At 48.0% G+C, this 26344-nt stretch overlaps 1 protein-coding gene across 1 annotated transcript in view; it reads right to left on the bottom strand.

Moving 5' to 3' along the window:
• Positions 1–25927, bottom strand: part of LOC115314513 (fibronectin-like) — a gene marked incomplete at its 5' end in the record, with an annotated part of 95879 nt that extends 69952 nt beyond the window's left edge. The window contains one exon of the mRNA XM_040211280.3: positions 25900–25927. Within this exon, the coding sequence (XP_040067214.1) occupies positions 25900–25927 (28 nt within the window). The remainder of the gene's footprint in view (positions 1–25899) is intronic.
• Positions 25928–26344: the final 417 nt, after the last annotated feature.

Here is a 26344-nt window from a genome sequence, read left to right as displayed (position 1 = left end):
ACCACGTGCTCACGTGCTCGTGCGCACGAGCACCCAATGCCAGACATCGGACGGACATACGGACATGGCTAGGCCTTAAGGATCTTCGCCCCTAAAAATGGTGTGTGAATGTTTATACAACCATAAGTTGATCTGCTTCAGTGGGCCTCTGGTGTTTCAGCTGTAGTTGAGCTATTTAGTAAGTGCGGTACGACCGATAGCCTGGGGTCTTTAACGTGCTCCATACTGTAATGACACACGACCGATCGCCGGTATGATACTCATCCAGATCGAAACGGGCAGGGGTGGAATGAACCTTCTGTAGAAATACGCGTTGCGCATGCTGGGAGTATTTGATGCGCCTGGGTTCGAGAGTATCTAGTTCTAAACAATTCGCCATCTTGCTTTTCTCGCCTTTGCGCGCCATGGAGACCATCGAGACTCAAGTTTTGATGTTGCGAACAAGGTGAAGACGAGTCATCGTACTGACGACGCCCGTTCTAGATTACGACGTGCACCGCAATCATGCCGGTGAATTGTGTAGCCTTCGGCTGTCGGAACTATTATCGCCCGGGTTGTGGAACTAGCTTTTTTCGCTTCCCGTGTGCTAAGCTTCATCCCGTTAAGCGGGCAGCCTGGATTTGTGCCATCAGGAGAGTTGACAAGTCCGACCCCTCGAAGAACTGGAAGCCGAGTCAGCTGTCCAGGCTATGTAGCGCCCATTTTATTACAGAAAAGTTGACTTGTAATTTTTGCAAGCGATAGAGCTTTGCGAAGTGCGGCAATAATCACAGCCGGCGTTAGACAAGGCACACCCGGACTATGTCCCTACACGGTTTAGCTACTCGCCTCCACGGCCGTCAGCCCTCGGTCGGTTTCAACGCTGGTCCTCCAGATCATCAACCCAAGGTGAGAACCTTTTGTTGGCAATCAGGGGTGCTATGTTGCGCTTTTTGCACTCCCAGGAGACTTGGAAGAGGGAAGTGACGTCAATGACACAGCAAATGCAGATTGGATGTTGACAGAAGAAAACGAAATCAACACCCAATCTGCGTTTGCTGTGTCGTTGACGTCACTTCCCTCTCCCTAGTCCCCTGGGAGTGCGAAAAGCGCAACATAGCCCCCCAGGTCAGCTGAACACGAAAAAACAAGGACACGAAGGAAAGAACTGGACAAAGACAACGCTGACTATCAACTCAATTTTACTTTGTCTTCTTCCCGGCCTAGGCCCTTTTTTTCTTTCTTTTTCTTCGTCTAACGGCAGAATAAACAATTATACAAAGTGAAAGCCGTTTACAACTCCCTGTAACGCCGAATTGGAGCGCAGCTCTTGAGGAGGAGGAGTGAAGGGTACTGAGGGGAGGGTAGACCCCTCCTCCTTCTCCTCCTCCTCCCCTCATTCTTTAATATGCTCCGGGGGGGGGGGTCACGTGACCTCGGGGGGGGGGGGGTGTCACGGGACTTTGGGGAGGGGGGGTCACGTGACCTCGGGGAGGCGTGACCTGGGGGTCACGTGACCTTGGGTGTCACCTCAAGGTCACGTGACCCCCAAGGTGACCCCCACGTGACCTCAGGGGGTCACGTGACCTTGGGGGTCACCTCAGGGGTCACGTGACCTTGAGATGACCTTGGGGAGGAGACCACGTGACCTCAGAGGGGTCACGTGACTTGGGGGTCACGTGACCTTGAGATGACCTTGGGGGTCACGTGACCTTCAGGGGGTCACGTGGGGTCACGTGACCTTGAGATGACCTTGGGGGTCACGTGACCTTGGGATGACCTTGGTTACGCCGACGGCGACGCCGACGCCGCTCAAGCCGGGAACGGGCCCCTGAGAGGTGCGCTCTAAAACCTTTTAGCCTAGTATTCAACGGGGTGTGGCAGACCGCAATCTTCTCCTTTTTCTTCGATGGCCAGGGCCTCCAGCACTTCACGCGCGAAGGAGTTCTTGTTCCTATGAAAGACGGTTATGCTGGTGAGCTCTAAAGTGGACTTTAGTGAGCTCAGCATCGCATCCACAGGTCCGCCAATGAGCTGACAAATGTCCTGCTGTTGTGGTTCTCACCGAGGCTGCGTGCTCCCTTGCTCTATCATTTATAAATGCGAGCAGCGAAATAAAACTAAGAGCAGCAAAAAGAAAACGAACCGGTAGCACACAAAAAGCCTAACGTGGACGTTGTTTTCTCTACAAATGCTCTCCAACCCAGTGCGCCTCAGGTTCGTCCATCGCCCCATAGATGGCAGCACATATTCGCCAAAAGGTCCATTGAACCCAGAATCTTTGGGTTCTGGGTTCTACAGCGCGAGCTTTCCCTCCAGGTTCTTCGAATATACGTGCGCTAAATCCACTGCATCTACTGCATCCTGGAAAAGAAGCGACATTGCCTTCCCCTGCCTACTAGCCAAGCACAACGAAATATTGACATACAGACAGCCAAAACCTCAATAGGCGATTGGCTAATCCGTCTCTGTTGCCATGAAATCGCCATTTCGGCCCATTGAAATCTTCCAAGCTTCGAGAGGGTCGATCCATTAAACTCGCACCAAGTTCACTATAGGGCATCGTCGAACTGAAGGCCTTCCTACCAATATAAGCATACTTGGCACTGTGTGCTGCAATACCTTAATCATGCCCACCTCCACTGATATCTCACAATTGACCGATCTCACAAACCAGTTTGACTTCGTCACCGTTGTTGAAATGCATTAAGAGAACATTCGTCTTTCTGCAGGGGCGACAACCTCGCTGGAGCTCTGCACATGTAGAACACAAGACGGCACAAGCCCTAGCATGGACGGCCGTCTACCTCCTGTTAACAAATGTTATGGCGGCGTCACGCAAACGCCGAAAGCTTAGTTAGATCTGTGTATTATGTTGTTCCTGCGTATTTTAATACAGGAAAATTATTTTAGAGCGCAGCTCTTAGGGGCCCGTTCCCGGCTTGAGCGGCGTCGGCGTCGCCGTCGGCGTAACCAAGGTCATCCCAAGGTCACGTGACCCCCAAGGTCATCTCAAGGTCACGTGACCCCACGTGACCCCCTGAAGGTCACGTGACCCCTCGAGGTCACGTGACCCCTCCCAAGGTCATCTCAAGGTCACGTGACCCCAAGATGACCTCACGTGACCCTTTGAAGGTCACTTGACCCCCAAGTCACGTGACCCCTCTGAGGTCACGTGACCCCCGAGGTCACGTGACCCCTCCCAAGGTCATCTGAAGGTCACGTGACCCCAAGGTGACCCCCACGTGACCCCCCAGGTCACGTGACCCCTCTGAGGTCACTGACCCCTCCACGTCACGTGGGGGTCACCTTGGGGGTCACGTGACCTTGAGGTGACCCTCATGTGACATCCAAGGTCACGTGACCCCCAGGTCACGCCTCCCCGAGGTCACGTGACCCCCTCCCCGAAGTCCCGTGACACCCCCCCCCCCGAGGTCACGTGACCCCCCCCCCCCGGAGCATATTAAAGAATGAGGGGAGGAGGAGGAGAAGGAGGAGGGGTCTACCCTCCCCTCAGTACCCTTCACTCCTCCTCCTCAAGAGCTGCGCTCCAATTCGGCGTTACAGGGAGTTGTAAACGGCTTTCACTTTTTAAATGCCTCGAAGCTCCGGCATCGCATGTGGTGACGGTACGAAGATGTACGCTTGTTTCGGTAGTGTGTGGATAGCGAAATCTCGGAATATAAGAAGAAGCTTTATAAAGTTATCCGTCACCGCGAATTTAGATCGGCTCACCAAGAATGGAGACGTCATGTAGAAATTCATGGGAAGCAAGGCGCTACTCTACCACAATCCACGTGCTAGCTCACCGCAACTCAGAGCATGTGAACGCCAACGCCCACACTTTCCCTTTTTAACTGGATAAGTATAAGAGGGATCGGTGGCCGACTGGCCGAGTGGGCTAGCGCAAACCATCTCGGAGCACTTGCAGCGAAGGCTCGCTCTGTAGAGCCCACGATTATGGGTTCAATCTCCTCCCCTGCCCGCTTCGATCTGGATGAGCGTCGTACTGGCGTGCGGGTCGTCTACCTCTACTCGTGATGCACGTCAAAGACCCCAGGCTAGCGGTTGTACTGGACCTGCTAAATTTCTCATCTACAACTGGTAGACTCGTCACCCGTTGAGGCAGACCAAGTTTTAGGCTTTATAAACATATATACAACCCAAATTTTTTACCATTTCACAGTAACGAGCGCCGTTCGCGGATGTGTTTTCGAACTACAATTCAAGGGCAGCCCAACTCGCGTTTGCCCGTCAGAATGCATCGGAATCGAGCCGTTGTATTAACCTTTGTTGCTTTTATGCCCCCAATTAGCGTATATTTAAACAAGGATTGCCAAAAAAGAACAATTGCATGCCAAGATACGTGCTGAAAATGTTATTAGACCAGCACTTTGCCCGGCAAAAATGGCTACAACGGGAAGCAAGCCCAAAGGAAGGAGTGTACGCATGCCCAGAAGCTTACTGGAGAGAGGTACGGAAAGAAGGGTATACCTTAATTAACGCAGCCCCATTTTCTAACATTATATTACGTTGCGAACGCTTACATACAAGTCCTCAGGGCATATTTGCTTCCTATTCAACGTGGCTACCAGTGTTCAAAGGGGATAGCCTGGAACGTGACATTCTACACACGCATATTTCGGTGACCTATAAGTAACGTAAGAAAACGGTACTGTGTGAATCGGCCTTAGCTATTTTTTGAGCATGCGCAACACACACTGAAGCACATCCCAAAAAAGTGAAAGCCGTTTACAACTCCCTGTAACGCCGAATTAGAGCGCAGCTCTTGAGGAGGAGGAGGCAAGGGCACGGGGGGGGGGTTAAACTAACCAGGGGGGGTCACGTGACCTTTGGGGGGTCACGTGACCGCCAATGCCGATGATGTCATCACTGACGTCACTGATGACGTCATCAGTGACGATGACGACGCGGCTACCGATGACGTCATTAGTGACGTCACTGATGACTTCACCAGTGATGATGACGATGACGATGCGAATGTTGGTGACGTCATCAGTGACGTCGCTGATGATGTCATCAGTGACGATGACGATGACGATGCGGATGCCGGTGACGACATCAGTGACGTCATCAGTGATGATGACGATGACGATGCGGATGCCGGTGACGACATCAGTGACGTCACTCATGACGTCATCAGTGATGATGACGATGACGATGCGGATGTCGGTAACGTCATCAGTGATGATGACGATGACGATGCGGATGCCGGTGACGTCATCAGTGATGATGACGATGACGATTTGGATGCCGGTGACGTCATCAGTGATTATGACGATGACGATGTGGATGCCGGTGACGTCATCAGTGATGATGACGGTGCCGATGTGGATGCCGGTGACGTCATCAGTGACGATGACGTCAATGGGGGGTCACGCGACATCGGCGGGGGTCACGTGACCTCGGGGGTCACGTGACCCCGTTGGGGGGCTCGCGCGGTGCATTATGGGACATTTCCCATGATGCACCGCGCGGTTACGCCGACGGCGACGGCGACGCCGACGCCGACGCCGCTCAAGTCGAAAACGGGCCCCTAAGAGCTGCGCTCTAAAACAAAGCATAAAAAATGAAAGCCGCTTACAACTCCCTGTAACGCCGAATTAGAGCGCAGCTCTTGAGGAGGAGGAGGGAAGGGCACTGGGGGGGGGGGGGGTTAAACTAACCAGGGGGGGTCACGTTACCTTGGGGGTCACGTGACCCCCAATGCCGATGATGTCATCACTGACGTCACTGATGACGTCATCAGTGACGATGACGATGCGGGTACCGATGACGTCATTAGTGACGTCACTGATGACTTCACCAGTGATGATGACGATGACGATGCGAATGTCGGTGACGTCATCAGTGACGTCGCTGATGACGTCATCAGTGATGATGACGATGACGATGCGGATGCCGGTGACGACATCAGTGACGTCACTGATGACATCATCAGTGATGATGACGATGACAATGCGGATGTCGGTGACGTCATCAGTGATGATGACGATGACGATGTGGATGCCGGTGACGTCATCAGTGATGATGAGGATGACGATGTGGATGCCGGTGACGTCATCAGTGATGATGACGATGACGATGTGGATGCCGGTGACGTCATCAGTGACGATGACGATGACGATGCGGATGCCGGTGACGTCATCAGTGATGATGACGATGACAATGTGGATGCCGGTGACGTCATCAGTGATGATGACGATGACGATGTGGATGCCGGTGACGTCATCAGCGATGATGACGATGACGATGCGGATGCCGGTGACGTCATCAGTGATGACGATGACGATGTGGATGCCGGTGACGTCATCAGTGATGATGATGATGATGTGGATGCCGGTGACGCCATCAGTGATGATGACGATGACGATGTGGATGCCGGTGACGTCATCAGTGACGATGACGTCATCGGGGGGTCACGCGACATCGGCGGGGGTCACGTGACCTCGAGGAGGGGGCCACGTGACCTCAGGGGAGTCACGTGACTTCGGGGGTCACGTGACCCCCCACGAGGTCACGTGACCTTGGTGGGGGGCTCGCGCGGTGCATTATGGGACATTTCTCATGATGCACCGCGCGGTTACGCCGACGCCGACGGCGACGGCGACGCCGACGGCGACGCCGCTCAAGCCGGAAACGGGCCCCTAAGAGCTGCGCTCTAAAAAGCACCTCCGATCAGTTCAGGATGACACGTTCTACTGGCTACGGTCTCTTTCACAAGTGTTGAGACACCATGGTACGAACAAACCTTTCTCTGCGATCAACATCGTAGCCAATAAAATTTCGGTATATAACTTTTAAAACATTTCTGAACACAGAGTAGATTTTTCGCCATTTAAATTTGTTTGAGAACATTCTGCCCCGGGCTTTTAGGTATAAAGATCTATACAGCACTACGGGGTAGGGGGGCGGGAGAGAGAGAGAGAGAGGGAGAGAGAGCACAAAAACCGCTAAGTGCCTGTAGAGTTGCTTTGGAAAAATTCTGCAGAAATATTCGAGAAAAAAAAATCATGTGCTCAAAACACGAGCTGCCAAAAACAATTTCTTGTAGTTAGCCTTTAATCTCACCTCCACACACACAAAAAAGTACAAATTCAGACAAGGCTCTGAATTGGCACAGTTTGCCCGTCGCGCGTAAAAAAAAATATTTTGTCAGACAAAGGAAAACAAGATTACACTTTGCCGCAAAAATAAATGTGCCTATAATAAAACTTCCCACATAACGCACTAAAAATGCTCGTTCGACTCGTTCGTTCCCAGAGAATGTCGAAAAAAATACGCTGCAGTTTTTTTATACATTTACACGCGAGCAGTAGAATACCTGCAATACGTGCTGTAAGCTCGATGAGAACGACTAAATTGCACACTGTGGCATGTGTAACAATCAACAGATGCCTCCATGTACGCTTATCTGGCTTTATGCGCAGTTAAACAGCAAATTCCGCCTATACGGGTCACTGTAGAAGTAGCGTATATATTGGACTTCTATGTGGTGAAGTGATGGTAGTTACCCAACTAACGATTTCAGACAAACTAAGATTATGATCCCACTCGCTAAGCCAGAAACCTATATACATTTCTGCCCAATTCACAGCACTTCCAATATATTTCCAAAACTTGTTGACAATGCGCACTGCCTAAGTTATGCTATTTTCGTCGGCACAAAACAGGGTAACATTATCGGCATACGCAAACACCCGTAGCTCAATACTTCCAGAGTAAATAAAAAAAATTGTTTCAGAGTAAACACTTTCAAACAAAAAGTTTAAATAAAGATGCAAAATAAAAGTGGCGACTAGAACAACCCTGGCGGAACTCGGCCATAACTCTGTCTTCGTACATCACGTGACGCATAAAAATGATTGAATATATCCCGTTAATGAAATGTGGGCGATGTGTCTTTGAAGTGACTATTTGGTCAACCACCGAAAACATTTGCTTGACTACAAGTTAACTTACAGTGAAAAAATTGTAAGGGTGCAGGCGAGCTGGTGGAAGTTAACCATAGTTTTGTGTAACCGGAGACTGGGGTATTTCGGAAAAGGGACGAGAAGAAAAGAGGCCACAAGCAGAGACGTCGCCTCCTTGTGGCCTCTTTTCTTCTCGTCCCTTTTCCGAAATACCCCAGTCTCGGGTTAAACAAAACTATGGTTAACTTACAGCGCGGTGCAACGGGCGCTGTTCTGGCGCCAAGCGCAGAGCGAACACTCTTGGGCAAACAGAATACGCTTTTAGGAAGTCTCTGCACTTATGAAGTAAACAAATAGGTTATAGAAATATGCCTATTTATAGATTACACCAGGATCAAGGAGAATGCAGGGAATGGTGTTCCACGCGCCCCACGCGCACGCCTTCCTCGTTTGAAAGATTTGAAGTAATTACCAAAATAAAGTGTTGACAAATGCGCAAGCAAGTTGCCATTTGTTTTAGGCATTTGCTTTAAAAAAAGTTACTACTGGTGGCACCAGCACGTGCAACGCGTGGAACACCATTCCCTGCATTATTCTTGACGGTTGGTTAGTTTAACAATAAATATATATTGGATTCATCCTAATGGCGTACCCGATGATAGAATGAATCGACATTCCAATTTATAGACTATTAGTAACGCAATGACTTGTGTCCCGTATTCGTTACGCGAAAACATTTTATCAGACTGCTCGAGCGGTAGAATTTAGAGTGTGTGAGAAATTGGTACAAGAAATGACCGCTACTTAGCCATACTTTTTAACTCCCGTGATTGTGACAAATCACCATCAAGTTTGGTGCGTTTTCATGCGAGGACTGACCTCATGTCAGCTGCAAGTGTGATGGGCTTGCTGCTGAGCGCGTTTTTTCGATGGAGTTTTCTTTCACACCACTTACGTTGTTTTTCTCGGCAAGAACACATAGCGCAGACTCCCAGTGCGGTGCGATGACTTTATGTACAAACCATGCAAGGATCGCAAGACGAATCACTCTAAATTTCAATCTGTTGTAACAATATTGTTGCTTCTAAAGAGGGTGGTCTGGTCGAAACATAATATTGTAATACACGATAAAATAACTCGATTAAAATGATTCAAATTATATATAAATATATATATTTTTTTTTAATAGCAGAATAAAGATATTTGATCAGCAAAGCAAAAACAGCTGTAAGTCTGTCACAAGGCACTACATATTAACTCTTGAGTATGACTAAAATATATCTGACCCATTTTTTTACGAGATAACAAGGTTTCAAGAATATCAGTTCATTTCCGAATCCCTTGCTGGAGCTCTACTTGCAAGTCCGAGTAGCGGCGGCACTAGGATAGGTCGTGACGTCGAGTATTGTTTCCGAGGGCAGAGGCTCCCTCCTTTACGGCGTTGTGCGTTGTAATAATAGTGCGTGTTTCTGGCCTTACGGGTTTTGACTTGTTTACGCTATTTGACGCATACGATGGAGGGGGAGAGGGAAGAGGGAGGTAAGGGGAAGGGCGGGGGGAGGGGGTAAAGTCGCTGGATCCTGAGAAAGTAGCGCCAGTAGCGCCAAGCTTCCCTAACCGTTCCTTCACACTGGAAGCGGATCCGCGTTCGCAAAGCGGTTGCGAACGCGGTTGTATAAAGATCCAGTACAATTGCGCGCGCACTCGATGACATCGAGTGCGCGTGCAATTGTACTGGATCTTCACACAACCGCGTTAGCAACCGCTTTGCGAACGCGGTGCCGTTTCCAGTGTGAATAAGCTGGTACGGTCGCCGTCTTGGTCGGTTAAAAGAACCATGAAGGCAATTTAATTTTTTTTTTTTAAAAAAGAAGGTGTTTTCGGAAGCATTGGGGTCCTGGCATGCCACACAATTTTTTCTAGAACGTTGTGATCTTATTTCTGTACCTGCAAATAAATTTGCGAAACCGAAACAAACTATCAGATTTCTTTCCTTTTTCGTCTCTGGAAAAAGAAGTGACGTCAGGGAGCACTGTCGGCATCGGTAGGATTTAGTGCACACTCAGTGTGGCTCCCGTGGTTCGCCCTAGTGCGCGGCGGTCTGTGGAGAAAACCTGAAAGAAATGGACGACAACGCCGCGCTTCCCTCAGACGCGGGAACTTCATGTTTTTACCCAGACTCCGGCTGACGTGAAGGTGCTGCTCAAAGTCTTCTGGTCGGAAATGCAATGAACAAATCCTGACACCGCTGTCCACAGCTCTACGCACGACGACTACGCGCAACCAAATGCTGCGCGTAGCTGCATCGGTCGGCATTTTATGCAAATTAACGTCGCCCGATCGACCGCACGTCTTTAGCCGACCTTTCGCGCAGCCTACTACTGCACATAAACGCGGCGTGATTGGTGAGACATCAGTTCGCGAAGCGAACACGAGACGACGCACGAAACCAAAACCAAAAGTCCGCCGTCCCCGGCGCTCGTACCTTTTTCTTTTTTTTTTTGTCCATGGTTACTCGATGCTTGTTACGCGCCCGAGATAGCAGTGTGGGATGCGTTCAACCAGTGACAAACGGAGGGATCACTTCAGAATATGCTTTTATGCACGGTATGAAACCTATTAATTCCCAACTACAACTCCAAAAGATTATGCAACGTTCAAGTAAACTTTTTTCATCACATCTCACCACCGAAATCGAAACCAAGAGCGCGTGTATCGTTTGAACCAATCGCCAGGCGAGGAGCCCGTTGTCGTCACGCTTCTACGGCGCACTTTAGTTCACCTTTCTGCCGCCGCCTCGGTGGGGTCTCAGGCATCGTTCCCGGCGCTATTATTACCGCGCCTGTTTGCTCGATTGGTGCGGCACCCAAACTTCTGTTCGAGCTAGACCTAGGTCAACAGTATCTGAGACGTGCCTGACATCCATTTCAATCGTCGAATAAAACTTCAAAACTGCCTTCATGGTCCATCGGGCGATTTCTCCTTGACCCCTCCGTTTTCGGTGAGCCGATCTAACTTGGCTGGTGACGTGTAGTTTTATGGAAACGTTTCTTGTAAGCCGAGATTTCGCTATCCACACACCGGCGAAACAAACGGACACCGTCGTGCCACCATCACATGCTGTGCCGGTGTTCGGAGGCGATGGAAAATAAGTTAACGGTTTTGAAATACACAAGGAGAACGATATGCTTGTAAGAGATCCGTGGAGATGGGCATGATTGATAAGTTGATTGCATACACAGTGCCAAAGACGCTTATATTAGCGAGGAATGCTTCCAGTACGATGATGGTCCGTGATGATCATGGCGCGGCAGGTATAGAACGACCCTCTGGAGGCTTTGATGTCGTTCTCTAGGGCAACGTAGACAAATTAGCTAATCGCTTTGCGTGGTTATGATTGTCTGTATGTTAGTATCTGTATGAGTCCGACTAGCAGGTAGGGAAGGCAATGTCACTACTTTCCCAGGGTCCATAGTCTTGAAAAACAAATGGGGGTGTAGTGCTATCCAATGAGGTGCGATAGTACCCAAAAATATTATGTAGATAAGTGACATCACGCCGGCTTCCGACCAAGACGTATTTGCGAAGGGAAGTAGACTCGAGAAGGCCGACGCAAAAGCTGGCCCCCAGCGTTCGGGTTGTGGTAAAAGAAGCGTTCGCACGATGGTAAAAAAAAAAGAAAAAAGAAAAAAAAATCCTTCCATACCATTTTCATTATATAGTGGCATCTAGGTCGACTTGTCGGCAAATTGTGTATGCATCCATGGGGAATATAGATCGCTCATAAGAGATGCCGACGAATCATACGCGAATGGCGAATCGTTTGAAATATCGTGCTGGAACAGTTTTAAACATTTGCTGGATATTGCTCAACTCAGACACGCTTGATTAAGACTAGTTCAACTTTTTCCCCGTGGAGGATCGCGACAGACTTCTGACGGCTTCTGACGCTGGGCAAGACAGGCTCAAGCTGCTCATGCGCTGATATTTATACATCTAGCGTCACGGCAAGATGACAAAATACTAAAGTTTCAAGTTGGTTTCCATTGCGATATGATCCTGTTTCTATCATTAAAAATTATTTAAAGAGTTTGAAGTAAAATGATTGGCCGCTTCTGACTTACTCTTTGCTGCTCTTTTAAACAAATGTTTAATTAAAAACGTTTAAATTGACACTGTAGCCCCCTTTAAAGGCAAATTATACCTACCGTCGCCTGCAAGATCACTCTAGATCAGAAGTAATCAATCGAATTAGTAGAAAACGTAGTTGTGGGCTAGACGACCCCATTTCGATGCGACCAACACGAGCAAGCCCCATCCCATCCACCTCACCAAATGTAATCAGACCTCAATTTTATTTGACGAGATATTCAAGCCAGGCGATTTAAGCAGTGCGTTCTTTACTTCCCAAAACGACTTTTTAAATGTCGCCTAAGCAGATGTCAACGATTTATGCTCAAGTAATTCATTTCACGAATTATAAGATTTTGAAGATAATGGTAACTGCAATTTCTTTTATAAGGAATTTGTATTAGAGAATTTAAGCAGATCATTTCCTCTCCCTTCCGGTGGCCTTGGGCACGCATCGTATCGTTATCGGGTGTCGTTATGGGGACGAAAAGCAATTTACTAAAACGCTCTATTGATGTGCTTTAATGTTTATTTACTTTTGACAAATCTGTGTATGTCGGCTGTTGTTTTCGTGAGGACGCTTAAAGAATTGTTACCAGCGACAGAAAATTTCGAAAACATAAAGCGCTAATTACAAACAAACGGTTTAAATTTAGTTTTCGACTTGTTCAAACCCTATCCCGCTTCACGCGATCAGAATTCCGATACTTGCAGACGACGGGCGGCGAATTGGTACACAGGTCCGGGAACCTTTTATTAACGTAATTTCCCTGCAATTTTCCTCATCTTTTACAGCGATGGCTCTAATGGGGTCTTCCTGACAAACTGAAAATGACGTCAGGGCGATCGGTGGCCGAGTGGTCTAGCGCACACCAGCTTCGAACACGTGGAGCGAAAGCTCGCGCTGCAGAACCCAGGTTTCCTGGGTTCGATCCACACACCTGCCCGTTTTAATCTGGATGAACGTCGTACCGGCGTGCGGTTGTGTATCACTACTGCGTCGTGCACGTTAAAGACCCCAGGCCAGCGGTTGTAATGCACTGGCTAAATTGCTTATCTACAGTTGGTTCCAATGTCGCCATGTTCTGGAAGACTAAACTCCGGCTGTATAAACAACTAACGACTAATTTGTTTTTTCTTTCCCTTTTTTTTTTTTAAAGTAACGTCTGTTGTTGATGTAGTTGCTGTAGTTGTAATAGTTGTCTTTGTTCTAGTTGGCGTTGTAGTGTGGCAACGTCCTCGGTGATGCCAAATCTTGAAAAAAGGTCGACCGCCGCAGCGGGAATCGAACCTGTGTGCGCTGCGTGCGAAGTGTAGGCGTTAGCTCAGGACTACACCATTTGTTTTTGTTTATTATCTAGTCTTGAACAATGGCATATAGCGCCATGCACTCATTAAATCCAGAGCCTAAAAGACACCAACTTGCTGGCTGAGTCGGAAGTAACTGAATGTATCTGAAATTGGAAAATTCCCCTAGCAGTAACAGCCACACAGGTTGAGGTTCACCAAAGATCCACCCCACAGTGTTAACAACCTGCTTAATACTTGGCTTTTTATTTGTACTACCGGTTGCAGACTGTACAGTTTCTCTGAAAAAATAATATTGATAACAAAATGCCGTGGTAGCATTGTTAATCCAAAGAGCTTACGCCATGGACTAGCTTTCACGCGCTCCGGAAGAAAACACACAAAACCGTTCGGAGCAAAATGGCCAGATGTCTATTTTGTTCTGAAAACTTTTGTTTACACACCCACGATGCATGAAAGCGACGCCGGTGTCCAACGACTTCGGCATGGCGTGCCGCGGCTGTAATGCGGATTAACAGCTCAATATTTTACAGCGACGGTGTTTATGGCTAGGCTTCCTTGGATTGTTCGAGTGCAGTCATTAAAAACTCTACGCTCAGACCGCCGTGAGCGCCGCACGCCCACTCTTTCTTCAAAGTAAATAACCAAAATATAGCGTTTACGAAAGCGCGTGCAACATGCCATTTGTTTCAGGCTTCTGCTTTATAACAGTTACTGCTGCAGACGCCAGACGGTGCGGCGAGTGGAACATAATTCCCTGCATAATCCTTGATGCTTGGGTAATTTAGCAATAGACCTATTCAATAAATTTGTTATCAATAGCACAATTTTCAAGTTCACTAGACTCTCAGGGAGATAATAAAGTTTTCTTAAAGATTTGCCGCTGTGCGACCCAACGTTACTGGAGCCAGCTCCGTTTCGCAGCTCCCTATTCTCGAATGCAGAGGCGAGTGGCCCAGTTGGCGGTCACGAGAACTTGCGGCGCTGCAGTCGGATCTTGCTTCCCTGTCTCGCGCGTTGTGTGCTATACTCTATTTCACCTTATGATGTACCGCAGGAAAGGCTACAAGCGCGAGGTCCTTGATTTAGGGCACGTCTCGGCGGCACAAGCTCTCGTGCAGTAAGGGCTGCTGCCAACGCTATGTGCTCGCGCTTCTAGACTTCGGGGTGTCGAGAGCTTCCTCTTATTATTCTTTGTTTCCTTTTTTTTTACTTTCGTGTGTATAATAGCAAAAATAAAAAAGATGAAGGGCAGTGGCGTACCAACTTGTTTTTGAGTGGGGGGGTACAGCAGCCCCCCCCCCCCCCCCCCCCCCCCCCAGAACCGGAAGGGGGTGCCCTTGGTATCCCTTGGGCGCCGCCGGCCAGAGTTCGCCTTGCCCAGTGTCGGCTGTTTCGGATGGGGGGGGGGGGGGGTAAAACACATTCATTGCCCCCCCCCGATTGGTACGCCCATAATCAAGGTGATGAAGTGTAATGAACCACAAAGATCAGAGTCAGCGCATTGTGAGTGTTCTTTCTTTGAGTGTTCGAAATTTATTTTTGTGTGCGTCTGTTTCCTTGCGCTGTACAGTGTTAGTATGAATCAGCAACTCGGCCAAGCTCAAGTATTGCTATTAAAAGTTGGCGGGCTAGACAATCCGGAAGCAAGACTCGACTGCAGCGCTGCCAGTTCTCGTAACCGCCACTGAGCCCATGTCTCAGGCGGAGCTGTGAAACTGAGCTTGCTCTAGTAACGTTGGTGCTACCCGTGTCGGCCATGGCTACGCCAGCACCACCCGCACCTTGTCGTCGTCGCAAGCGCTTGTGTGCCTAATTTCCTTTCCTTCCGCTTTCCCGGGCTGGCGGTCCAGGCGCGCGTGTCTAGTTTCCTCCGGCTCCTGGGGGCGGGTCTGTGCCCTGTGCTAAACAGCTTCGCTGGTCATCTACCCAGAGCCTTTTATACTGGGAGAGTTCGGCGGTTCTTTGATCCAGCCGCCAGTCTGGCAGCACTGATCAAACAGTCTGGCAACTGTGCGCATCCGCCATGATGTGCCTTGCCGTCTAGCTTGGTTGCACCTTTGCATTTAATTGGATTATAATTATAACCTTAAATTGCAAGCTTCACCCTTGTTTGGTGTAAGGCTGGTGGCGGCTGATAAAACCCGTTTGCCCTACTGACTCGAGCTGGCAGTCGGCTCGCTAGAGTCCATGGAGCGAGAGACGACGATGAAAATGATCGTTCTGAGGATCGCTAGGTTGGACATTTGAGAAAAGGTACATGGAAGTGACGTAATGCAAAGGAGGAGCGTATCCTAGCAACACTCACGTGGCGGCTCTGCCCACTTTGACGCCGCTACGTCATCGCAAACTTGACACCCGTCACCCGTTTCAGCGACGTTCGGAGCCAACCACCGACGAGCGGAAGTAGCTACGCATTCCCTGAGGCGTCCCTACGCGCGGGATACGGGGTAGGATTTACTACGACGCGGGGAGCAGTTCCTGCGTTTAGCGAAGGAACGGCAACCAATCCTGTGCGTCGCTGGCCGTCGCATCTGTTCTAGTACAGGTAAAAGTATTGAAAAACAATCAAAACCTTTTGGGCGTTGTTAAAACAAACCGCTTTTTTGTACCCTTTTGCAATACATTTAAGAATTAATTGGAGAGAAAGTTGTTCCAATATTATGCGGGATGTGCGCTACGCGCCTTCTTCAAACCAAAATGTCGAACCACGAGGAGCCGGGTGTGCCGGGGGCAGCGGAGGGGTCGGCGGAACCAACGGGGAGCGCGCGAGTGACGGCTGCTTTAGTCAGAAACAATTTTTTTATCTTTCGAGAACTTGCTATTGCTGTGCTCAAATAAGAATGTTTGGCGCAACATCTGTGATAATTCTTTCAAAGTGGTCCAGTGTTTATATGGTGGTATGCTAGTCAGAATATATATTTTTTTTTTCCTTTCGAAATTTAACTATTGTGCTCAAATAAGACCAGAGTGTTCAACAAGATATATGTGATATATACTTAAGATTGCCCAATTGCTTGCATGGTTCCAGTCGATGCTCAGTTTTACTTCCAAGAATGAAATATTACATTCCATGTTATCACACTTTTATTCATGAAGTCACAGGTTTTTCTTTAAGAAATAAAGCAATTTTTAAAACAAACTACATGTGCACTGTCTTGAGATAACACAATCACCTAACTTTGATGAAGTACCATAAAAGAGATAATAAAATGGAGCAGAAGGCAAGACGCTTTGAAGCATTTGCAAAATGAAACAATGTCCATGACAACAATATCCCTGGTTCAATCAGCAACTAAGAAAGCAATCTCTGCAAAAGCAAGCATTTCTTTCTAGAGGTAGTCTAAATTACTTCTGAGTTCTTTGCAGGGGCAATCCAGATGACCTGTTGGTTTGGCAACTAAACCTCCGAACCTTTTCTGTCACTGTCGACTGCGTCTCGTGCCTTCTGCTCATAAAAATAAAAAAAAAAAGGCTGTATCGATTTCACCGCGATGCACTCGACACGTATCCGGAGGCAGCACGCTGGCTGTGCGACGAACTTCACAAGGTGTAGGAGCTGAAGAGAGCATGTAGCTTGTGGACGGCCATGCCTGTGGAGCAGGAAGCGAAGTGTGCACTTTACGGCTTCCACGGGGAGGGCTTCACTGAGGGCAAGGATGTGACGGGGTCCTTGGTGGTCAGGACCTCAGTCGTGGTGGCGAGAGGTTCCCTGTCGCTGGCGGCGTCCGTGCTTGCACCACCGCAGCGAGGGCGCTGAGGGGCTTCCCGACGGTGTCCCTGGTGGTCGGGACTACCGTCGTGGCGGCGGACCCCTTGCGTGTGGCGCTCTGCACGGGCACGTCTGCGGCGGGTTCCGAACCGGGCGACAAGGCGCTGCCTCAGAGCCTTCCCCCTGTCCGAGAGGCCGCCCGGAAGGCCGACCGGAGGGCCGGCAGGAGCCAGCCTCTCGGGAGCCGACGCTGACCTCTTCGAGCTCGGCTCAGAACCGTCCGAGCTTGGCTCAGACTCCAACTCTGACTCTTCAGGGTCGGAGTCTGACTCCGGTTCTGGCTCGCTCGATGCAAGGCAGATGTTGTGGAGCACTGCACATGCCGAAATAATGGCGGTGGCTGTTGAAGGGTGGTAATACAGAGCCCGGTGCCTTTGCAGACACCGGAATCTGTTTTTCAACAGCCCGATGCAGCGCTCCACAACAGACCTGATCGAGGAATGCGCCTTATTAAACCGGCCGTAAGCGGTGGAGGTCGCGTGGTTCCCGGGGACAGGGGTGATGAGCCAAAGCTCCAAGGGGTAGCCGCTGTCACCTGCACATGTAGAGGATGGAACATATTACATTCTTTACTTTTTAAAATAAAAGGCAAGAAAACAGCTGTGTGCAACTATGTCAATTATAATGTAACTTAAGTGTGACTTAAAAGTGTGTTAATATTTCTGCACTACAGTATCAGTTTACATTATGATTAATTAGCACCAGTTTGCCTGCAAACTCCCTGTTATTTCATGTAACTATGTGTTTTCCTGGTGGGTTGTATGGGATGTGTGCACGATTCCTTAGGGGTGCTGTGTTGTATGCAAGTGCATTATTAGGCCCTTGCATCCGACAGATAAAAGCTCTGTTGCTTTTGGGAGTGTGGCCGTGACCTTAGGCACGGGCAGAGCAGAACACGCTGGCCTTGTCTTTGGCAAGCAAGGGGATAAGGCGCCAGTTCGACGAACCTCTTTCCTAATCCTCGGTGGAGTTGGAGATGGGGAAAAGAGAGGGGGTGGTTAGATTGGAAAGGAGTCAGGTCCTGTTGGGACACGGAGGGTCTAGTAGGAGGAGCTATATAGGCAGACCGAAGAAGAAGGGTCAGGGAAAAGAATCCAGTGTGTGGGACAGAGACGACCCGAGGACAGATTTGGCGAGCCCCAAGTGGCCAAGGAGGAATTGATCCCATTCCGTACAAACTGACGACCGTCAAAGCGACCAGGCGAGCCCCCAGGTATCAGTGAAAGAGCTCCAACTTCATGCGAAAACCAACCGGCAAGAAGGTACAGGCAGACAGTAACAGTGAGTGGGCCGAACCGGACAGCGACTCGCACTGCGGTCGCATGCCTTGCATAGTCTATCACTGTCGTGAGATTGGTGTAGTGTGGCTTTCGTAGCCTGCAGAGTGTGAGAGTTATGTGGACATAAACAGAGATTAATGGCCAAACTTTGGGTGCTGTCTCACTTCAAGGAGTTCCAGCAACTGTGTCTGTGTGCCTCACAACAAGCACAGTACGTGTGGTACTGTGGCTTTCAAGCAGTGGGAGCCACCGTGTGCGTAAGGAATGAATTTAGTACGCTCATCAAGCAGGAACCGGCCGTCGCGTGGCAGCTGCCCTTCCTCGAGTTGGTTTCGGAGCCAGGAAAATTGCCACACGAAGGAGTCGTGCACCGACCCGGGATACCGTGGGTCGATGCACATTATCCGGCAGTCGGCGTCGCACACCTGAAAGTGAGAGAGATATTGACATGTAATTACCTGAATCCACAAGTAGTAGATTGTACTTATGGTTCACAAAGCAGTCGCAATTTCAGAACCTTTAAGTTATTTTGTCTGACACATGCATGTCAACACACCTTCCTGGATGCAAGGTACAACCAACTACCTTGAAACAAAAATAATGTGTTTTTTTTTTTTTTTACGGAAGCTTGCACGTTTTGAAACCAAAAATAAGTATTATTTTTGGGAGAAGAGTCTCACGGGTCACATGCTACGTAGAGCACACGCTCGCGCAGTCGTGAGACCCCACAGCCCGCAGTCATAAAACGGCATACGTAAACCGTATCGGCAATACGTTTTTTTTTTTTTTCTACAGATTTGGGGCGCGTTTTAACAACGTAACATGAGTGTACTTACCACCATCACGTTGAGGGCGAAAAAGTACTTGCGGCACCAGTACGCCGCCTTCGTGACGGTGGGGTCGTTCTTGGACGGGCCGACGATGGAGACCATGGTCCCGTCCACGCAACCGATGACGCCGGGTATCCTGCCGAGCAGCCTGAAGCCCTTCTCCGCGTCGAACCTCTCGCTCGGCGTCTCGGGGAAGTGGATCCAGCCACGCTGGACCCCGAGACGACGCACGATAGCGACGGACACGGCGCGGACCGCAACGCTGACTGTCTTTTGGTCCCGCGCTACGTGTTCGTCGCTCGCCATCATGCCTTGGAAGCTCCCCGTGCCGTAGAAGCGCAGTGCACACAACACTTGAAGCTCCACAGTCATGACCGTCCACGAGGTACGCACTCTCCTCACCTCCGCTTCCTCGCGAAGTTCGTCGCACAACCACCGCACCACGATCTTGGGCAGGCGGTATTGCTTCCGAAAGATCTCCTCCGGGAGCTCGAATGCATCGCGGTGTTCCCGATACAGCCTTTCGGGCGAAAAAAGAAGCTCTATTAAAGAAAAAGTCGAAGTGACGAGACGACGACGCCTCGCCGCCGAAACATGCTGCCAATGACACCTAGTTCCGGGCAAATACCTTTTGAAACGTACTCGGTCCAAAACGAAACGTCATTTTGTTGTCACGTCCGGTAGCCGACTCCGCCCAGTTTTGCCGACTCCGCCCACATTTTTCTAGGGAAATTACGTCACTTTTGTTTCCAACCAATCAGACGTGATGACGTCACTTCCGTGTACTAAAAAAAGGTACATGTACAATGTCGAACCTAGCTATCCTTCAGCGCTGCGCTCTGCCAGACGATGAAAAAGAGATGGGGGGCTGCAGTGCCGTTGGGTGCTTGAACAACGCGAAAAAGGGGTTCAGGATGTACCGGTTCCCGCAAGGAAAAGAAAACCACGCAAGGCGCAAGATCTGGGAAACCAAACCAAGAAGGGCTGACTGGAAGCCGAGTTCTCGGTTGTGCGAGGTAAGTTTAGGATTAACGTATGATTAACGTCCCAAAATGCTTGATTTTTCGTCTTTCTCCTTACGCCAGCAAAAGCGCAAACGGCAAAACCTACATGCGTATACGTCGCATTTCAATGGGGACCCACTCGCCGGGAGGCACATCATGGCGGAAGCGGCGCCCGCTGAGTCCGCTAGACCTAGCGGGCCGTAAGCCCCTCCCACCCGCCGAACTCTCCCAGTATAAAAGGCTCTGCATCCACCGTCATAGAGTCGAATGGTTCATGCATTTTTTTCACCCTGCAGTATTTCTGCTCCGTCTGACGGCAAACATAAATAGCTGAAACGTGACGTCCTCGCATTGCGCTGATGATCATATGTGTTTGAGCTTGTCGCGAAGAACAATGTTGGTGGTGTAAAATGTATGTTGAAAAAAGTAGGCACCCTAGAAAAAAGTACCCGATCAGCAGTAAGGGCAGCACAATTGCCGCTTATCTGGCGCCAATGAAAGGTCACGTTTGTTAATACACCGCAGCTCCAAGCACGTGGAAAAAAACTTGCGCTGCGGCGTCCAAGGATACTGGGTTCATTCCACACCCATGCCCCTTCGGTCTGGATGAGCATCGCAACAACTTGCAGTCCTGCAACACTACTGCTTCATACAAGTTAAGCACTCCAGACTATCGGTGGTTTTGCACTGAATGAAATTCGAATCGGCAGCGTGTAAGAATGCTGCATTGATTCTGACAGTTTAAAGTCACGTTGTTCAACCCTAACGGCAAATTTGTCTTTTGACTTCGACACACATTGATATGTTCTCAAGCAAAATGTTTCTGCCACGAGGAAGTGCTTCTGCGTCATTCGCAAGATTCAACCATAACCACAAGTGTTGTTGTAAACACTACTGTCCAGCTCGGACATGAATAATGCATATACACTGTGATACTCCTTAGGGACAGTATAGATATATTAGGTTGTTTTGGTCCCAAACCTCAATAGGCACCGTGGAGGGTGCCTGCCATCGGGGACAGGGGGGATCGTGGAAGGTGGGCAAGGATCCTTGTTGGCATTGAAGACTTTTTCTTACGGCCGACGGCGAAGAGTTAATCGAAGTGGAGGCTCAGGTTGTATTGAATAGAACAAACAAATAGAACCTTTAGTAGTGCGTAAAAAAGTTACGCGAAAACAGTACGATCATTAAACATTCTAATGAACTGATACACACGACTTACGTAGTTAGGCAGTAAACCGAAAACGGACGTCCTCATGTGTCCTTCCGCACGTACGGTGCGGACAGCGGTTAAGCCGCAGAACAGGGACTGTTCGCGCACGAGAGAAGAAACACGGCGAACCGCGAGAGGGAATTACTGGGCCCCTAGTTCGCGTTCAAACCCAATGGTACCCCGTCCGGTCAAGGGCTAAGACAGTGCGCGGACACCTGTCCCGTCCAATCAGGGTCTAGTTAGCATCCCATTTGGTACGAATTCTGACGCACTCCCTACCACTCTGACTGAAAATACTACCCTCATCTAGGGTGGACAAAAGTAAGGTCGACTGCAGCTGAAACATAAAAAGAAACTAGCTCTGGTTTGTTCATGAGCTGGAGAAGATATTCCTATAAAAGGCAGTCTGGACGAGAAATGTCAAAACGTGCCTAATGAGAAAAACGGTCGTCTGAGAGGAGGGCGCGAGCATTAGGTACGTCAAAAGAAGATAAACGGAGGAGATACCGGACACAGCGCGCATGTGTCTCGCGAACGCAGGTGTAGCGGAGGACCTCTGATTACGGGGAATTTTCGTAGATCGCATCTCCCCTTATAATAATAATAATAATAATAATAATAATAATAATAATAATAATAATAATAATAATAATAATAATAATATTCTTTATTCAGACAAGTGTCTAGGAGGATGGGGCAAAAGGCGGTTTAAATCGCCTGACAGGGCTCCATCCCCCTGTACAGTCAGCAGCACAACGTACAGAAACATAGGAACAAAAACAATCAAATACTAATAGTGGGATTACACTAAGATACATTGATATAACAAAAGAAATGCGGCCGGAAACTTTAATAAATCATGTTATACCTGAAAGGTACTTTTTCAGTGTTCGTTTAAATGTGTATATTGTATTGGAATTATTTATCATGGACAGTATTTCAGGGCGGTTGTTTAATAGCTGTGCGATCTGATTAAGTATTCTCTGTTTACCGTAGTTTGTGCGTACTCTGGACTGAGTGAAGTGGGTATGGCGAAATGAGTATATTGATGCATTGTTGATGTAATTTTCATGTACAAACTGAGGGTGTGCTTTTATTTTGTAAAACATGTAAATTGCCAATTTTTGAATGAGTGATTGTTCTACCGTAGGAAGAGAATACTTGATAAAATATGGGCTAGAGTGTTCCTTATATGAGATATTGGCAATTGACCGTACTGCTCTTTTCTGTAGAATGAGCAGCTTGGATATACAGGTCTGTGAGCACGTACCCCAAACCAAACTGCAGTAATTTAAACGAGAATGAACAAGAGTAAAGTATAACTGTCGTTTTAACCAAACCGGAATGATATATTTGAGCCTATTTATAATGCCTATTGACCGGGAGATGTTTGGCCGGATCTGATCAATATGATAAGACCAATTAAGGTTTTCTTGAAAGTATACACCTAAAAACTTGTGAGCTTTTACATATTGAATTTCACTGTTTCTAAATCGTAGGTTAAGTTCTTGATTAATACTTTTATTTTTTGCTCGAAATATCATAAACTTTGTTCTCTCGGTGTTTAGCTCTAATTCATTACATGTCAACCATGCACTTAACTCTAACATCCAATCATTCGCAAGTGATTCAAGTTCATCTATGTTGGCACCAGAAAAAAATACGTTTGTATCATCGGCGTATAGCACAATGTCAGGTGTGTGGGGAATGTTGACAATATCATTAATATACGCCAAAAATAAGAGTGGTCCAAGGATGGACCCCTCGGGAATACCATATTGTATTTTACCGATTTCTGATTAATCGCAACTTAAAGTCGTATATTGCACACGATCTGATAAGTAATTTTGAATAAGTTCTAGGGCTACTCCTCTAATACCATAGTTATACAACTTCTTCAGAATTATTTCATGCTTAATAGAATCAAACGCTTTCCTGAAATCTAAAAATATTCCTAATGTGTAAAGCTTGGTCTCAAAATTGGTTAAAAGTTTGTCCTTGATTTTCAGTAAAGCTTCCTCGGTTGATTTCCCTTTTTGAAATCCATATTGTTGTTCAACAATTAGGTTATTTTTAATAAAATGGTCCGACATCCTGGAGTTTATTATCTTCTCTATTACTTTTGAAAATACTGGCAATACAGATATAGGTCTGTAGTTGTTTAAATTATTAAGTGGCCCACCTTTGTGTATTACTGATACTCGGGCGATTTTTAATTGAGCAGGAAATATCCCGATGCTTAATATTTTATCACAGATTGCTGATAGTGGTTGACATATTACCCCACCAATTGCTTTTATAGGTTTAACTTTCAACTCATCATCGCCGCATGCGCCGCTGTTTCTTAATGAATTTATTACGTTAAGCACTTCAGCCTCTGTAGTTGGTGACAAAAATATAGACTTCACTAAGCCCTCCGCAACGAAGAAACCAATACTGCACCTGTGCGCCGTTGGCCTTGGCCGAAGAGTACCGAGTATCCTAGCGGGTTGCGAAGAGCGTTGCGGGACGGCGAAAGCGACCAACAAAAACTCCCCAATAGGAACTTTTCTTAGACCGCGTTCTCCCCTCCGCTATCCCCTCCACAACGAAGACGACAATACTGCGCCTGCGCAGCGATGGTATTGGCTGTAGAGTTTTGGGTATTGTAGCACGTTGCGGAGATCGTTGGGGGACGGCGAACACGATGTACGAAGACTCCCTATTCATCTTCGGCATTCCGGGGATAGGAAAGCCACGCTTCGGGGCGGCTCTCACGTTGCTGTTTGCATGCCGACTCATAAACCCCAGTTTTTCTCAGCCAGCATCTGGAACCACCCGAACCTGACTTGATGTTTACGAGAACGTTGTTTGAGCTCGAGCTCGGTCTAGTTTGTAGAATGAAGTGCAAGTCGTTTGACGGGAGCAGCTGCTCGCTCCGAGTGCTCTTGTGGGCTTGCGTGGGCTCGCGTTCCCGGACACCCCCGGGTCATCAGCAAGCTCCGAGGCCATGGCCTCGCCGTGGGATAGATATGTCTGTGGTCACGGCGGAAAAGCGTGGTTCAACATTTACAGCGAAATATAAACAAAATACCTAAAACAAAACACCGTCACGGTGGCAAGCGAAAATGCGACCACCTCTACAGGGTCCAACCGACGAACCTAACTCACGTGCCACTATCTTCCAAAGTCAGTAATTCCACTGATTCAGAACTGGCAAGTCGTGCCTGATCTTTGGTGAGGTCAGACGGCACGTCTCAGAACGGAGTGTTTTCGCTAGAATATTCCTCGCTTAGAGCAGAAATTTCCATCAGCAAATGTCTTTCTTGGTTATTTTTTTAACCAATTTCATAATTCTGACAACAGCGCATGGTTAACGGTGCTCTTCGGGAAAACCCAAGGATGCTGGGTTCAATCCCCACCCCTGCTCGTTTCGATCTGCATGAGCATCTTACCGGCGTACTGTCGTGTATCACAACTGCATGGTGCATGTTAAAGACCGCAGTCTAGCGGTTGTACTGCACTCGCTAATTTTTTCATATATAGCTGAAACACAACAAACACATTGGGCTGACTAACTTCCGGCTGTATAAACATACACGCAACAAAATTAGTTTACCGCCTACCTATAAGAAATACCAAAAACTCTGCTCGTCGCAAGTAACTTATTCAAAAAGTTTGTAATGTTTTTTGTTGTATTTTTTAACTCAGCCGTACGGGATTTTATTGTCGCCAACATTCGCATCTCTAATGGTCGATAAAAACCCAAATAATTACTTACTCGCACAACAAGCTTGCTGTCAAGACATTGCGCTTCGCATTTGAGCATAAACAACAATCGCAATCTGTCCCTCTTCGCTACGTTTCACTGTATATCATTACTATTTATGTAAAATTATCCTACGACCCATCCTTTAAAAGACTTTCCATAAAATGTCTCAGGGCGCTCTCATTTCGGAATTGCATTTTCAACCGGACTGCAGTTGTAAGCGCTTGCTTCCTAAACTGTTATTTTTTTTCTTTTTTTTTTATATAGAGTGCAACAGCTTTATACCATAGTTACACGGGCGTCCTTAACCACAGTTAGTTACATGGGCGCCCTTAACCACAGTTAAGTGCGACTGAGGTCAGATTCAACTATGGTCAAGTGTGCCCGGCGTGCATTATAAACCAAAGTTACGCTCAATTATAGTTAGCAGTTACTGCCAACTATACTCTAGTTACCCGGTCACCCTTTATTGCAGTCCGAAATCAGTTGCACTTAAAAGTGGTTAAGAGTGCCCATGTAGGTAAGGTAAAAGACGATTCCTTTTTTTGCCAATATGCGTAACCTCTTTCGGTTGCGCACGCCGCAAATGGTTTCGAATGTCAACAGCGTTTGTAGCCTTGAGGTGTCACGCCTCATCCTTACTGAGGCATTAAAGCAACCAAGAATTATTTGAAAGGTATAATGAGACAAAATGACTTACGAGTGGCATGGGGAACCTTTGCCTGTAAAAAAAAAAGAGAAAGAAAGGAAGCAGATGTTTCAGTTTACTACAAAAACTTCTTCAAACACAATAAAATACGTCCACTAGCATTTGAACGTTATCACATAAAATAAAGTGAGCTCTCGCTTGCATTGCATTCATAGATCTTCATGAGAGCCCCAGCTGCAACACAGACCTCCAGCGGTCGTAAGGATCTGCTAGGGCCACAAGTGAGCTACGCTTATAGTATCGGCACACTCTTCCGCGATATTGTTGTGGGCGCCGCCATCTTGGCGCTTAGCACAGAGCAGACGCAAATGCATATCGTTATTATTCAAAAGTGCGACTTTCTCAGCATAAGAGTCGGTGTTAGGAAGGGCCCGTAATATTGACTATCTCTGCCTCGAATTGTATAAACATTTATTGAGTACGAAGTGTTTCCTCT

Source organism: Ixodes scapularis, unplaced genomic scaffold (assembly GCF_016920785.2).
Source record: "Ixodes scapularis isolate PalLabHiFi unplaced genomic scaffold, ASM1692078v2 PGA_scaffold4__175_contigs__length_147842914, whole genome shotgun sequence".
Classification (NCBI taxonomy): Eukaryota; Metazoa; Arthropoda; class Arachnida; order Ixodida; family Ixodidae; genus Ixodes; species Ixodes scapularis.
This window is presented reverse-complemented; position numbering and strand designations above follow the sequence as displayed.